The sequence below is a fragment of the Ascaphus truei genome, chromosome 9 (assembly GCF_040206685.1).
Source record: "Ascaphus truei isolate aAscTru1 chromosome 9, aAscTru1.hap1, whole genome shotgun sequence".
NCBI classification, from domain to species: Eukaryota; Metazoa; Chordata; class Amphibia; order Anura; family Ascaphidae; genus Ascaphus; species Ascaphus truei.
Genome location: NC_134491.1, coordinates 59,835,432 through 59,850,938, shown reverse-complemented (window position 1 = coordinate 59,850,938; position 15,507 = coordinate 59,835,432). Strand labels below are relative to the sequence as shown.

Here is a 15,507-nt window from a genome sequence, read left to right as displayed (position 1 = left end):
GGGTGGAACATTGCTGATCCCATCCCAGTGTTGGGGACTATTATGGCTGTGGCCATTCCGTGTTTTCCACCATGGAGAGTCTGTGCAAAGGCGGATGGGACAGTTCCCCTTTGTAAGTCTTTGGCGGCAGTTTTGGGAGCTCTGAAGAGCTTACATTCATCACGCTAAGCCTCTTCCAGAACAGTTGCCAGTCCAACATTTACAACAGCTCCAGTTTAAACGGTGCTCCTGCTACTTCGACACAAAGGGGGTTAATCATTAAACTGCAATATTGCTGATCGGGGCTCCATCACATGGACACTCCCCTGGAAGTGTAATTCAGCTTCAGGGTGTCAGGAGCCCAATCTGTACTAGCGCAGTTGAATAACAAAACCCCCCCAAGTGCTGTCTCCCGCTGATCTTCGGAAAGTAACTTTCTGTGCTCCAGGATAAAAAGATGAGACAGTATGCGCCTCTTGGCAGGGAGTTAATGTGCAGTATTGTTATAGTTTCTTCAGTCTGTTGTAGACTGGCTGTGCTAACCCCAGCCCTCTCAACAGATGCAAGTTCTGAACAGAAATGGCCTGAGAATGTAATTTTTGAACTCACATCCCATAGTGCACTGATTGATTATCACAGTGACAACAATGCAGGGCTGTATCTCACAGAATGCTTATGGACAGGACCAGGAATGGACCACACACACACAGTGCAGAATATGTGTGTGTGCATAATAAAATACATGCAAATAAAAGCAGTGTTAGGGTAAGAAGACATCTCTTAAAGTAAATAAGGTGCTGCGGCCCCTCAGGCACCAAACAAGTTAATGAACCAACAAAAGGCCTTCCAGCTTTCAAAATATGCGCACACTTCTCCATATATAACACAGATGTGTTGGCCCATTAAAAGGTATCACCAACTGAAGGAAACGTTGTGTTCCACACGTATGCACCAACCTGTCGTCCTTGCTTTAAGACTGCAGGATTGCTGGCCGCTGCTCGCTGTGTTACACCCAGGAGACTGCTAGGGCCCAGCAGACCAAGGCGAGTACTGGGGAGATTTCGGGTGGGGATCTGGAACTGCCGTGGGTTTCTTCTGGCCATTCCTGCACCTACAGATCCAGCTGTCGGTAAGGAGTTTGACTGTCCAAAGCCCCGGCTGCAAATGAACACGCCAAAAAGTGAGACGCCAATCCAGCTCAGGCTTTAATGTTCACTGTCTTACCAATTTGACATATTATTGCAAATAAAAAACAATATAACAAGCAAAAAAGAATGATCCCAAATGCCTCTAGGTGACTACAACAGTCAGATATTTAAAAAAATGTGTAACCCCCTCCCTTTTATTTTCATTAATAAGTGTACATCAAAAGTGTCTACAAGAGTTAATTTTGGAGTTCATATCTCTGGATGTTTTATTTCTATCTTTCTATCTTTAATCATGGATGCATTCTGAATATCTGGATTAACATTCTGATTTATCTCTTCAAACAGGTATGTGACATTGAGCTGCATTCTACCGACCAGAGAAATTAAGATTTAATTGGCTTTTGGGGTATGTTTGTGAGCTGACCCCAATCAATTGAGAGAGAAATGATAATCTAATTAACTATTTTGTATGTCTGAGTTGATTAGACAAACCCCTCCCTTAAGTGTTAGTCAAATGCATGTGAATAGAGTACTTAAGTCACTGTAGCATGGCTGTTAGCCATAAGGCTGTGTAACATCAAAGTGTCTACAAGAGTTAATTTTGGAGGTGAAGGTTGGAGGAAGATCTGAACTCTGCATTACAACTTAGCCACTGTGAGACATTAACTTTTAACATCTGTGATTAATTTGTACACTTTTATCCTCCAGTACCTTGGAAATCTCTCCTCCTGCATCTCACTATGCCCTTCATATTGCTTTTTCTGTTTACTGTTTCCTTAATCCTTTATGAACATCTCTGTTCTCTCCAACTTCCCCACTCCACACTGCACCATTATTTATACACCTGTCTCCTAACAGCTTCTTTACCCGTCAATAAAAAACACCCACACAAATCCTCTATTCACACCCCCTATCTACTCCCTGCTGCTGGGGATCTCCCCTAAACCTGAAGCCAGACATACACACCAGATCTCACTCATGCCTCCCTGCCACCTCTTCCCCTGTAAATGGTGTTAACCTTTTCATTTAACACTGACCTTTCTTAAATTTTACACCACAAATCAAGCATCCCAATAGCCTGCACTCATGGCTATTGTCCCACACTCAGTCAATCCTACCACCCATTGTGACCAAGCACTGCCATCTACAGCACTTACTCCCTCACCTGCTGTCTCTGTAAGTTTCCCATTAAACCTCTTAGATTGTAAGCTCTTCGGGGCAGGGATTTCCTTTCCTACTGTCTGATTTTGCTGCACTTATTGTATTATTATAATTCCCTGTACTGTATTCTTTGTGAAATGCTGAGTACACTTTTGGCGCTATATAAATAAAGACATACAATACAATTAAGACACCGAAAAAGCGTTCGATAGTCGAAACTAGCAGTTTATGATAGCCACACTTTCATAAATGGGATTTCCCCAAAAATTCTTAATAGTATTTATACACTGCACTCCAACGGCTATAGTCAAGGCCAACGCCATCCTATCTGACTTCTTCCAGGTACTAAATGGCACATGACAAGGCTGTCTATTGTCCCCTCTACTTTTTGCCCTGGCCAGTGAACCACTATCTTACTAGATAAGAGCGGTCGCCAACATCTCTTGCATTCTAGTCAACAGGGAAGACTTTAATAGGGCCCTTTTTGCAGATAATGTACTATTGACGCTTTTAAAACCTCTCATCTCACTCCCCAACCTTTTCCATACCCTATCAGAATGTAGCTCCCTCTCAGGATAAAAAATGGACAATACTAAATCCCTGGCTCTTAGTAGAAATCTTCCAAAAGAATGAGTAAAACTCCTTCAAATTACTTTCGATTTTAAATGGAACCTGCATTTTATAAATTATTTAGGTATTCAAATAACCAAGGATTATTCTACACTGTATGCCACACATATTAAGCTTTTTTTCAACCAGATAACAAAAGATTTGACCACCTGGTATCCATACCCAATCTCGTGGTTTGGGAGAATAGCTGTAATAAAAATGAATGTCTTACCCAGATTTCTTTAACTTTTTCAGACTCTCCCAGTCAAAATTTGCCAGTCAGAACTAAAGTCTACACAATAAAATATTTAAATTTGTCTGGCAAAATAGGCACCCTAGAGTCGGCAAGAGCATCCTCTATAATTGCAAATTGGAAGGAGGCCTTGCTCTCCCAAATGTACGAAAATATGGCAGAGCGTCCTAATTAGGGCAACTACTCTGTTGGCACTCAAACCCGTCTGGAAAACGGTGGGTAGAGTTAGAAAATCTGATATGCTCTGCGATCAGAACTAGAGATGTTCTGTGGCTCAACGAAAAATCCAGACCAGCTGAGATCTATAAACATCCAATAATGTATTTTTCTTGTCATTTATGGGACTCTCTCAAAATCAGGTTTCAGTTAACCAATTCCCCTTCTCCTATGCAACTCCTGTTTATTGTCCTCCCCCCTTTCTTTTTATGTAGGCAATCAATCTCCTTGAGAAAGTGCAACTGTTGCGTGAAATGCGTGGGAGGACACATTCTCTTTGAGACTACCACTTTCATAAATGTTCAAATAAAGCCTTCACCATTTTACTATTTTTCTATACCTGGGTTCCCTGTTCTGGTCATGCACTAAAATTCAACCGCTGTGGAAAGCAGTGTTTGCCCGAATAAATAGTATTCTTGAGGTCAATATCCCTCATGACCTACTGTGACTAGGGAACCCCATAAACAATCAAAATAAAAATGATTCCAAAATTATCACACAAATTCTAAATGCCACTAGATGCACCATAGCCAAGCACTGGAAGCAATCAAACCTCCCCGCTCCTCCCCATCAGGTACATAAGATTATTTGGCATATTGTACATATAGAAAAACTCTATGCCTATTTAAATGGTCCCACCTCTCGATTCTCAGAAACCTGAGCTCTACATGCTGGAATATCTCTCTATCTAGATAGTAAATATAGAATCCAAAATATTTTTGTCAAGATTCTTTACATTATCTAATGTGTATATACCCTTTCCCACCCCCCAAATATATAGATGTACTCTTCCTTTTTTTCTCTCCTGTACCCCTCCCCACAATAAATCAGTAAAACAGTCAATTAAATAAAAATAATATTTTTTGCTTTTCTGGTCCCTGTGGCAATGGGATAATGAATGTTATTTTCTCAATAGGAAACAAAAACAATACTTCCAATCTCTGCTTTCTTTGTGACGGAAAGCAGAATCTGGAACCATGTGGTAGCTTAATTTATTAAAGGAGAAATCCATGCAATATCCTACATGTTTTTTTTTTTAATATAAATAAATCAGTTCTGTAGCATTAGATAATACTACATTTTTTTACATTCAACTTTGAATGCAATTTTTAATGAGTATTAATATACTGCGCATCCTCTGATTTCTTTAGCAGGTTTTAGCCCAGTTCCGCAGCACTTTCCTGTTTGTGATCATTTGTTGCCAATATTCCCAGCAGTTTGAGCTGCAAACTGTAACCATAGATAATGTTACCGTAGTAATATAAGAATACATTGTAGCTGCTGAGTTACACTGAATAAAGGATTGATTGAAACTGAAAGGCGGCCATTTAGTGAACCCTAAGAAGCAGAATTTTGCTGATCAATCACAGGAGAACAAATCGAACGGCAGCCATTAGTTTTTGATGAAGGTAATCAAAGGCTGCATATATTAAAACAAATAAAAATATATATATTTTTTTTTAAGTGCCACTTGGAATTGCCTCTTTAACATCAGTACCAAGAAGGCCATCAATCTACTGTCACCGGTTTATATTTTCCACTATATACCACAGTTTATCATCCTGAACTGGGGAAATACTACAGATTTTCTAAATAATTTGTTACAGTTCCTGTATTTTTTTTATTAAGCCGAGTGAGGGAACTGCACGTGTATAACAGCCGCCCTACACGCATCATTTTTATGTCCAGCCAGGACGTCCCTGTGATGCCACTTCCCAGATTTCTGCCCTAGAACGTCACCAGAGCGATCAGGAGGTACAGTGCAGCCATAATGGTGACAACCAAGAGAAGAGGTTCTCGGCACTTAATAAGCAAGATACAGAAACATGTCAACAATACATAATCCAATACTGACCATCGCTAGTAAGAAACCCTGAAAAGATACTGTAGCAAACCATAAGATACTTATTGTACACTAGCTGAGAGACCCAGCGTTGCCCGGGATGTAATTTGGGGGGGGGGCGTACGACAGGGTTAGGCTTCCCCCCCCCATGACAGCTAGGTGGGTGACTGAGTTGACTGAGTGTGTGGGTGACTGTGTGGGTGGGTGGGTGACACTTGACTGAGTGGGTGGGTGGGTTGGTGACTGAGTGGGTGACTTTGGGTCGGTGGGTGGGTGACTTTGGGTCGGTGGGTGGGTGACTTTGGGTCGGTGGGTGGGTGACTTTGGGTCGGTGGGTGACTTTGGGTCGGTGGTTGGGTGGGTGAGTTGGGTCGGTGGGTGGGTGAGTTGGGTCGGGGGGTGGATGACTTTGGGTCGGTGGGTGGGTGACTTTGGGTCGGTGGGTGGGTGACTTTCGGTCGGTGGGTGGGTGACTCTGGGTTGGTGGGTGGGTGACTCTGGGTTGGTGGGTGGGTGACTTTGGGTGGGTGGGTGGGTGGGTGACTTTGGGTGGGTGGGTGGGTCGGTGACTGGGTGACTTTTTCAGGGTCGGTGACTGGGTGGGTCAGTGACTGGGGTCGGTGACTGGGTGGGTCAGTGAGTGGGTAGGTGGGGTCGGTGAGTGGGTAGGTGGGGTCGGTGAGTGGGTGGGTGGGGTCGGTGAGTGGGTGGGTGGGGTCGGTGAGTGGGTGGGTGGGGTCAGTGACTGGGTGGGGTCAGTGACTGGGTGGGTGGTTTTGGGTGAGACTGGGTGGGTGAGTGTGAGACTGAATGGGTGGGTGAGTGTGAGACTGAATGGGTGGGTGAGTGTGAGACTGAATGGGTGGGTGAGTGTGAGACTGAATGGGTGGGTGAGTGGGAGACTGAATGTGTGGGTGAGTGGGAGACTGAATGTGTGGGTGAGTGGGAGACTGAATGGGTGGGTGAGTGGGAGACTGAATGGGTGGTTGAGTGGGAGACTGAATGGGTGGGTGGGTGGGTGGGTGACTGGGTGGGTGGGTGACTTGACTGAGTGAGTGGGTGGGTGACTTGACTGAGTGAGTGGGTGGGTGACTGAGTGAGTGGGTGGGTGACTAAGTGAGTTTTTGGGTGACTAAGTGAGTGGGTCGGTGGGTGACTGAGTGAGTGGGTGGGTGACTGGGTGGGTGGGTGACTGGGTGAAAGTGACTGGGTGGGTGTGTGGGTGACTGGGTGACAGTGCGTGGGTGGGAGACGGTGGGTGACTTACCTTGACCCCGTGGCATCTGGCTGGGGCAGGAGGTGAGTTCGGGAAGCTGGGGGGGGGCAAGAGTGGCAGGAGACCCGCGCCGCGCATCCCCTCCGTCCGGGAGCCGGCGCACGTGAGGGGGAGTCCCGCGCCGCGCTTCCCCTCTCCGGTAGCGGCGCACGTGAGGGGGAGTCCCGCACCGCGCTTCCCCTCTCCGGTAGCGGCGCACGTGAGGGGGAGAGCAGGAGGCCCGGGCCACGCCGCGAGGGGGGAGGAGGCTGGAGTTTGCTGCTGAGCAGGAGGGCCGCGGCGCACGGTGAGGGTGATGGTGCGGCTGGGGATGTTGCGGAGCGTGGGGATTTGGGTGAGGTGGGGGGAGAGAGTGAGGGGCACCTGGAGAGGAGGGGGGTGGGGGGGTGTGTGGAAGGTGAGCTGCGGTCCAACTGACGGGGGAGAGTGAGGGTGTGTGTGTGTGTGAGGGTGTGTGTGTGTGTGAGGGTGTGTGTGTGTGTGTGTGTGTTTTTGCCCGTCACTCTGCCTCAGGCCAATGAGAGGTGCGGGGGCGGGCAGGCCAAGGGACCAATGAGATTGCCGCTAGGGACGCAGACATACAGTGCTTTCAGAAATATATAGTAGATATGATGAGCAATGTGAGATTGTTGCAGATTATGCTGAGCAAAAAAATAATGGAGACAGAAAGACAGAAAAAGCAAAAGAACAAGTGCAAAAAACGGGGACTGAAGGAAGGTAATAACACAGGAACAATACAAATCTCAGTGGAATTGCACAAGGGGGGGCAACGTTTTCGGGGGATGAACCCCGTCTTCAAGCCCATTCCCACCAGTCTAATGCTAATGGTACTTTCCCTGTCTCCTGACAAATCCCAATGCTGATGCAGTCAGAAATAGTCACTTAGTGGATCAAATTTATGCGTTTTCAAGAAGTCTCAGATAGTGCTCACGGGAAAATGGCCGCCAGCCAGTGATTCTTACCAGCTATTGTCAGTATTGTTTTATGTGAAGTGTATTTGCACTTTGTTTGTGTACCATTTACCTTATCCACAGTAAATAATCACAAATTCAATTACATCTTGTTGACGTGTTCCTATATCTTGCTTATCGAGTGCTGCAAACCTCCCCTCTATTCCCTTAAAGGTCCCGTGGTTGTTGCAATTGCACCTTTCCTGCAATTGTTGCGCTAGAGCAGGGGTAGCCAACTCCAGTCCTCAAGAGCCCCCCCAACAGCTCATGTTTTAAGGATATCCCCCAGCTTCAGCACAGGTGGCTCAATCCGTGGCGTAGTCAAAATGACTGTGATTGAGACACCTGTGCTGAAGCAGGGATATCCCTAATACCTGGCCTGTTGGTGGCCCTTGAGGACTGCAGTTGGCCGCCCCTGCGCTGCACCATATACCATTAGCTGTGCTGCCTGCACCAGATACTTTCCGGACATAACGGTGGGTTTCCCAAGGCGCTGATGAAATCCAGTCACTAAGGTAACTAGCACACGGGGACATCTTGTTAACACAACCTACTTTCTCTGCTGCCGGTATCCTGCGACATCCAAGAGGGATTTCCGAGGGAAAGACCTAAAAAGCTTCTGCACTTGCTGTTTCCAAGACAACAATCTCTTCTTCTGCGTCTCTGTAAATGCCTAAGCAAACACATTTCCCATGAGATATTTGCACTGAATGAAATATAGAGTCAACGGCCATTCTGTAGACATCCCAAAGACCATTTTAAAAGAGCAATGCATGGGCTTCAGGGGTTCGACAGAGCTGAACCCCATTAATCTCCAGGGTCCCCCCCCCTGCCATACAGACCTCCAAAAGGGGGTACCGGCATCTCGGCAAATGTTTAAATCTCCTGCGCCTCGTGGGTCTATAGGAAGCCGAACCTGATGATGTCACAGCTTCCTGTTGGCCCGCAGGGCGCGGCAGCTTTGAAACTCTTGACGTGATCCCTGCTAGCCGAGCGCAGTGGCGACTAGCACCCCCACAAAGGTAACAATCTCCGGAAGCAGGGGGGGTCAGCTCCGGAGACCCCTTGATTCGATCGCCTGCTTGGATTGGCTCTTTAGTGGCTTCAATTCCCTGGAAAGATATTGCCACATATTCACTAAGTAGTGCTACTCCAGAAGACGCCTTCCCTACCGGAGGACAACTTATAGCCCCATTCATGTGAAGAGGCCAAGCTGTGCTGGAAGGTGACCTCTTCGTAGCCATGGGTCATTATGTTTTATGTTACGTGTTACCAAGCTATTGCACTCCTTCATGGCAACAGCAAAAGACATGTTAAACAATCTATACATCACTGGATATGGGCAAGCAGGTCCAAACCAGTTTCCCGGATTCTTACCCCGAAATTGGCATTTCTAAAGCCGCTCTTCGGTGTAAAATCCGCCGACGGATTGTTAGTTTCAATTTGCCCGGATTCATCCAAAACCGCCACTGGGTACAATCCGCCGGCGGATTCCGCAATCCGAGGATTGGAGGGTTAAAATTAGTCAGCGGTTGATGGATTGTCAGGCTTAAAAAAAATAATAATAATAAAATCCGCAAAAGGCGGATCGACATTTTTGAGACTGATCCACTGAAATCCGCGGAACAAAGAAACTGTCTTATCCGCAGCGAATCCAAAAATTGGCCCAGCTGTAATAATCACTAAGGAAACAGATGTAAAGGTTTCCTGGTCAGAGGACAGTCCTGATATAGGATGTTTCACATCAGTTTACAAAGGGGATTTACATCAGATAGATGTTGACCTTCCCTGTCCTTATCAGAATGCTAGGTGCTGCCATCTGGTATAATAATAGTATTTAGTTACAATTAGGGCGGTATTTATTGCTTATTCGTGTCCACTGGTCCTCTGCCAGTATAAAAGTTTAAGATATCATTGCACATTTCCTTCTGTTTGTTCTGCAGCCAAATACTGCAATAATATATCCCAATGACAATAAAGAACCTGCACGGATTTACATAACATATAATATTAAGGGAACATAGTCACATAGATATGTATATACACAAATATGTGTTGTATACATTATACATACAAATATGCAGTGGTCGACAAATCACCAAAAAATCTACTCGCCAAACAAAAAAATCTACTCGCCACCTAGTACCACACGTGTGCTGCTTGGGCCAATAGCAGCTCGCCACGATGGTAAATCCACTCGCCCGGGGCGAGCAAATGTATAGGTTTGTCGAACACTGCAAATATGTATAATATACCTATGTCAAGTATTCCAACTATAGCAATGAAAAGTGAAATTATTTGCAGCTGCTGTTAAATGTGAAGACATTTAATATTCATTATTACTTACTTCGTGTATGAGGCATTTGTCGATCAATTGCAAATAGGAACTGATATTTTCTTCGTCAGGTCTGGAAACTAACAGCTGGGTGCAGACTGACGGAAAACAAAAGGGGGGAAATTACATTAGTCCCCGGCAAAATTAAATGAACTGTCACAAATGACTGCTAATAAGTAATTGACTTAATTACTTGGAGACATTAATTGTAATGTTTACCAGTTTGGTTATGTAAGAAATGCGCTTGCATGCTGATTGAAGTCTAATGGAGCTTTGTGGTTCCTCTATTATTATTACTCAAAAACCTACACTCATTTATTTCACAGCATAAATGGGCTCGTATCTTTCAGCGTAAACGAAGTGAAACAGTAACGCAAAGAACCGTCTCCCAGATTTAAAACAGCAGTATCTCCCACTTAAGACATCCTGAGATACAAGGCAGGCTAGGGGGTGGGAGAGGGGGGGGGGCACAACTTCAGTCCTCAAGCCTGCCCAACCGGTCAGGTTTTCAGGATATCCCTGCTTCAGCACAGGTGGCTCAATCAGAGGCACGGTCGATTGAGCCACCTGTGCTGAAGCTGGGATATCATGAAAACCTGTCCTGTTTATGGGGGAAAGGTGGGGGGTTGAGGACTGGACATGAGCACTCTTGGGCTAGATAACCTTGTTGAAGGCAGCAATGACTTGTTTGATACTCGCTCCGGGTACGTCTAAACTTCTACAATCTAAACTGCATGAAACATTGTATCTACAGTGTACTAGCGCTGTCAGAATGCTATTTTAAGGCAGATTCCTATATTATTAATAGTGTACAGCAGGGGGGTATCATCTGGATAATTGATCATTTTTTTGTACCTAAATCCGACACCGATAAGTATTTTTAATTTATTTGATAAAGTTAGACTTGGGAGGGGTGATATTCCCTCTGGCTCCTCCGTTTTGTGGGACGTCACTGTGAGATCAGCGATCAGTCCTCCACCCCCCTCCTCCCCACCTCCCCGTGTCTTTATTGGGTCTCTGATAAGGACAGGGGGGACAGGAGCAAAGAAAACACATCATTTACAAACACTTTCCTATCCATAAGCCCTTACGATATCCAACTGGTGGACTACCTGTATGTGGGATCGCATCTTCAACTACATGGGCAACTGCAAAAACATTAGCAAAAGGAGGTGGTCCGTGGATCACTCACACGCGCCTAGATGTGGATTTGGCCACTGGGCCACAAGATGAAGAGCCCTGGTGTACAGAGTTCCTCTAAACAGTCGGTGGAGGAGTTTATTTTGATGATACTCACCCTTGCCCATGACTCTTGTAAACTGCCCTGGAAGATCACCTTCGGGTAACGGGATCCCTGCACTCTCACTCTCACAATTGCCTAAATGGTGCTGCTGTATTCCTCCGGAGGCAGAATCCTTATTTTCCGTCCCCTGACTCTCAGGGCCCATTAAGGAAGACTGGCAACCCGGGTCCCGGTTCTGTTCTTCTGCGCTGGTGTTTAGCGAGGAGTACGCTTTAATTGGGGTGAGGATCATTTGGTGTAACTCCTGCAGTGGCACCCGTACATTGCCGCCTTCTAGGATGTCCTGTAGGTTGCATGCAGCCATTTAATGCTTTCAAATAATTAACATTAACAGCTAATTTAGCAAATAACAAAAGTCAAACCCTTCCCATGCCGGGAGACCTTCCCATGCCGGGAGACCTTGCCATGACGGGAGACCTTCCCATGCCGGGAGAGCTTCCCATGCCGGGAGAGCTTGCCATGCCGGGAGACCTTCCCATGCCGGGAGATGCCGGGAGACCTTGCCATGCCGGGAGATGCCGGGAGACCTTCCCATGCCGGGAGATGCCGGGAGACCTTCCCATGCCGGGAGACCTTCCCATGCCGGGAGACCTTGCCATGCCGGGAGACCTTCCCATGCCGGGAGATGCCGGGAGACCTTGCCATGCCGGGAGATGCCGGGAGACCTTCCCATGCCGGGAGATGCCGGGAGACCTTCCCATGCCGGGAGACCTTCCCATGCCGGGAGACCTTGCCATGCCGGGAGACCTTCCCATGCCGGGAGATGCCGGGAGAGCTTGCCATGCATTTCAATGCAATATCTTGCAGGCCATTGGAGTCGCGCCAGTGAAAGCAGGATCTAAGAACATGCTTCAGACTAAAATATCATTCACTGTGACTGCAAACTTATAATATTCTGAGATTTCCATAACATGGAATAAAAACAAAACATAATGGACTAGAATTCTAGTTGCTGGTCCTCCATGCCTGTCCCTAACACTATGGATGCCCTTCTGTTTCCAAAGACACCTGGGACTCACTGCATGACCCACTGGCAGAAAAGGCATTTACTCTCTCCGCACGCCAGGACAGATTGCCGGGAAGGTCTCCCCTTTTGGGTCAAATACTGTGGTTTACAGAAAATTGATTATGAAAGTTTTAAAGCAATTGGTTAATGGCCATGTGGTATTAGAAGGGGGGGGGGGGTGTGTGGTGTGCACAATAAAACTGGAATTCACCATACTATGGTGCCATGGAGGGATTCATGCAGAAAGAAGAGTGAGGGGTTAAAGCGGTAATCCAAGCCGGGTGTTTTTTTATTGAAGCAGGGGGTCTCCGGAGCTGAACCCCATTAACTTCAGCTCTGGGGATCCCCAGCTTCCTGAGATACTTAACTCCATAGGGGGTGATGATAGCCACTCCGTTCGGCTACCAGGGTTCATGTAATGGGAGTTTCAAAGCGGAACCAGCGGGCCAATAGGAAGTCTTGACCTCATCCGGTTTGGCTTTCATTGGCCCATGTGACGCGGGAGCTTTAAACTTTTAAGCCCCGCCTAGCTCAGCCAGAGCTGCTACCGGCGCCCCCTACGGAGGAAAGTATCTCCGGAATCAGGGGGTTCCCAGAGCTGAAATTAATGGGGGTCCGCTCCGGAGACCCCCTGCTTCAGACCTGTGCTAAAAATGTAAAAAAACGCATGAATTGCTTTTGCATGAATTGCTCCTTTAAAGCAAATAGGTTGAAAAAGGTTTTGATTTTTATTGTTCATGTTTCACTAAATAAATAGTTACATAGCATGTAAAAAAAATGTACAGAATAATTCAAACAAGATTAATTATTTCATAGCCAATACAGAAAAAGCGAACAAGAATTAAAAAGTATAAATAGCAAAATCAAAAAGTAATCTGCAAAGAGGAGGAGGAGGAGAAGGGATCGGCCCTGAAATAATCCATGTTATGTTTTTAAGGGGGAAACTGGCAGTTAACGAGTTAACCAGTTCATGTGTCTTTTAAAAAAACAAATTTCCGCCAACTTACCCTTTCTAAAGACTTTAGAAGATTGTGTCTCTCTTTCAGCTTCTGGATGCTGATGACTATTTTGTGCCGTGCACCTTTGGTGACATTCTGGAACAGTACAACGAGGATGAAAGAATGTCATCATTTGGTAGACGTTGAACAATGAATGGTACAGCGCCGATCATTAGGCAAATCAAGGCAACACCGCTAACAAAAACATTAAATATTATAATCCACATAAAGAAATATGAAATGCCCCAATGTCATAAATCAGTGGTGCCGGAATAGTGGCGGATTTCCCATTGGGCTCAGGCTTGGGCAGCAATACCCCCTCCCCCACCAATTTGCAGAGGCCCTGCCCTCTTCCCCACTGATTGCCAGGGGAGAGAGTGTGGGGCATCTGTAAAGTTCTTACCATCTCCATCGTGCCGCGCTCCTTCTCCGTCAGCGTCAAATGAAACTGCGAAGTCACATGGTGTCGCATTGCCATGGAAACGTGACGTCGTTGACATGGCAACATGCCGCCGTGTGATATCATGTTACCAAGGTAAGGTGACGCCACAGCATCATTTGACGCTGAAGAAGGAGGAGGGCGGCACCAGGTAAGTGCCAAAAGGCGGCATTTTTGTAAATCCGCCATTGTGCTCAAGCCCCTCCAACAGGCCAGGTTTAGTCCCCAGCTGCGGTGCAGTCACTCCTCCTCCCACCCCTCGCCACCCGGTAGAATTCTTGGTGGGAGGAGGTGCGTGTGTTATTCTGGGGGGGGGGGAGGATTATTGGGGGGAGGTGTATGTGATTCTTGGGGGAGTTGAGGTTTTGAGTCTGCGGTGGGGATTGAGTGTGGGGTGGGGGATATTGAGTGCGAGAGGAGGTGGGAATGTGAGAGGAGAGGGGCATTGAGTGAGTGAGCAAAAGAGGGGGTGTAAGAGGGGGATGGAAGAGAGGTGGAGGAGTGAGGGCGGAATGTGAGAGAGAGGGGGGAGAATGGGGTGAACGGGGGAGAGTGATAGAGGGGAGGAAGAGAGAGGAGGGTGCGTGATTGAGAGATGATTAACAAATAATTTTGTATTTTGACCTGGTTTGTCACATAAAAATATGGTCACCTTAAACAGAACATACATTAAAAGTTAGTCAGTCGTATGTATGTAAAGTATGTAAAGCTGTGCCAATCTCCCCTGTGTCCAGTAACTGCCTCTCTGCTTTCGGTTTCTTTTCCCACTCCTGACACACAGTGCTCATTTGCATGTCATTTCCCAGAATCCCTGGCTGCAGTGGGAGCACTGTATGGTAAGAGATGATGGTGAAAGCAGGGCTGCAGACCTGTCTGAGACGCGTGACGGTGCTCACAAGTGGTATTTTTATTTCCTTCCACTTCACGTGTTTACATTCCTATGCCGCTTAGCTCAGGTACCTTCCAACACATCCCTTTATACTCTCCATTTTATCCAGGCCTGACACTCACTCTGCTGCTCTCCACCAGCAACACGTGATAACTTTCTCCTCCGCTCCCTTTAGACACAATTCTTATTTAAAGGGCTACTCTTCTTAATTAGGGCTTTCTGTACACCCGCAGTTACTACAAAGTACTCAGGCATGCCTTCTTCTGTACTACAGCATTGCTGTATTGTAATTGAGCTTTTACCCTTTAATAATAATAATAATAATAAAAACGGTGCGTCTCTGCCCCGAGTTTATATTCCACTAGTGATACTATTTTGCCTTCAAATAGGAGGCTACTTTTATTATTAAATACTGGACCCTTTATAAATGTATTTGTGCAACATGCACTAAACAGAATACTGTATGCATGGGTAGGATTTGTACATTGTATGCAACAAAAACCAATACACATTCAGCTCCCATTGACCAACTTCTGTGCTTCAAACCATGAGACACGGAGAGACACATTGCGGTGATACTTATAAAACTCCAAACTGATGACTAGCTGCTTTTAAAGAACAAATAAAAAAAAACCTAAGAAGCAAAATCATAAAAGTGAAACCGAACCTCTGTCTAACTATGTTATAAGGATAAGTGCTGTGCCGTATAAGAAATGTATTACAGCTGTTTCTGTCTCCGCTGCTCATGAGAGCAACACAAATATTTGAAAGGAGTTGGATGCAATATTTTAGCACCACATTTTGCTTATATTGGGAACTCGTGATAATAAGGGAAAACGTAGTATAATACCCGGGGGTGACAAACGGATTATAGCACAGGATAACATGCTGTGTCATAACTAACCCAAGTTCAAATGTCTTAATGCATATACAGGTGGCCAGAAAAAAAGCTGACCCCCATGGGGTTATTCATTATAGTACAATAGTACAGGTCGGGGAACTATGGCACGGAAAATCCCATTGATGTGGAAAGAAGATTGTGCACTAGTGCCCCGATCACCATCATTATCACAGTTTAATGAATGACCCCCTAAGTGTGGCA

General features: G+C 46.0%; 1 protein-coding gene across 3 annotated transcripts in view; it reads right to left on the bottom strand.

The window, feature by feature from the left end:
• The window catches only part of SAMD4A (sterile alpha motif domain containing 4A), a 147,496-nt gene that overhangs the window by 19,596 nt on the left and 112,393 nt on the right, over window positions 1-15,507 (bottom strand). For all 3 annotated transcript variants that reach the window (XM_075615144.1, XM_075615143.1, XM_075615145.1), the window contains 5 exons: window positions 13,087-13,173; window positions 11,068-11,356; window positions 9,783-9,868; window positions 7,990-8,108; window positions 936-1,137 (listed from right to left, as the gene is read on the bottom strand). In XM_075615144.1, the coding sequence (XP_075471259.1) occupies window positions 936-1,137; window positions 7,990-8,108; window positions 9,783-9,868; window positions 11,068-11,356; window positions 13,087-13,173 (783 nt within the window). The remainder of the gene's footprint in view (window positions 1-935; window positions 1,138-7,989; window positions 8,109-9,782; window positions 9,869-11,067; window positions 11,357-13,086; window positions 13,174-15,507) is intronic.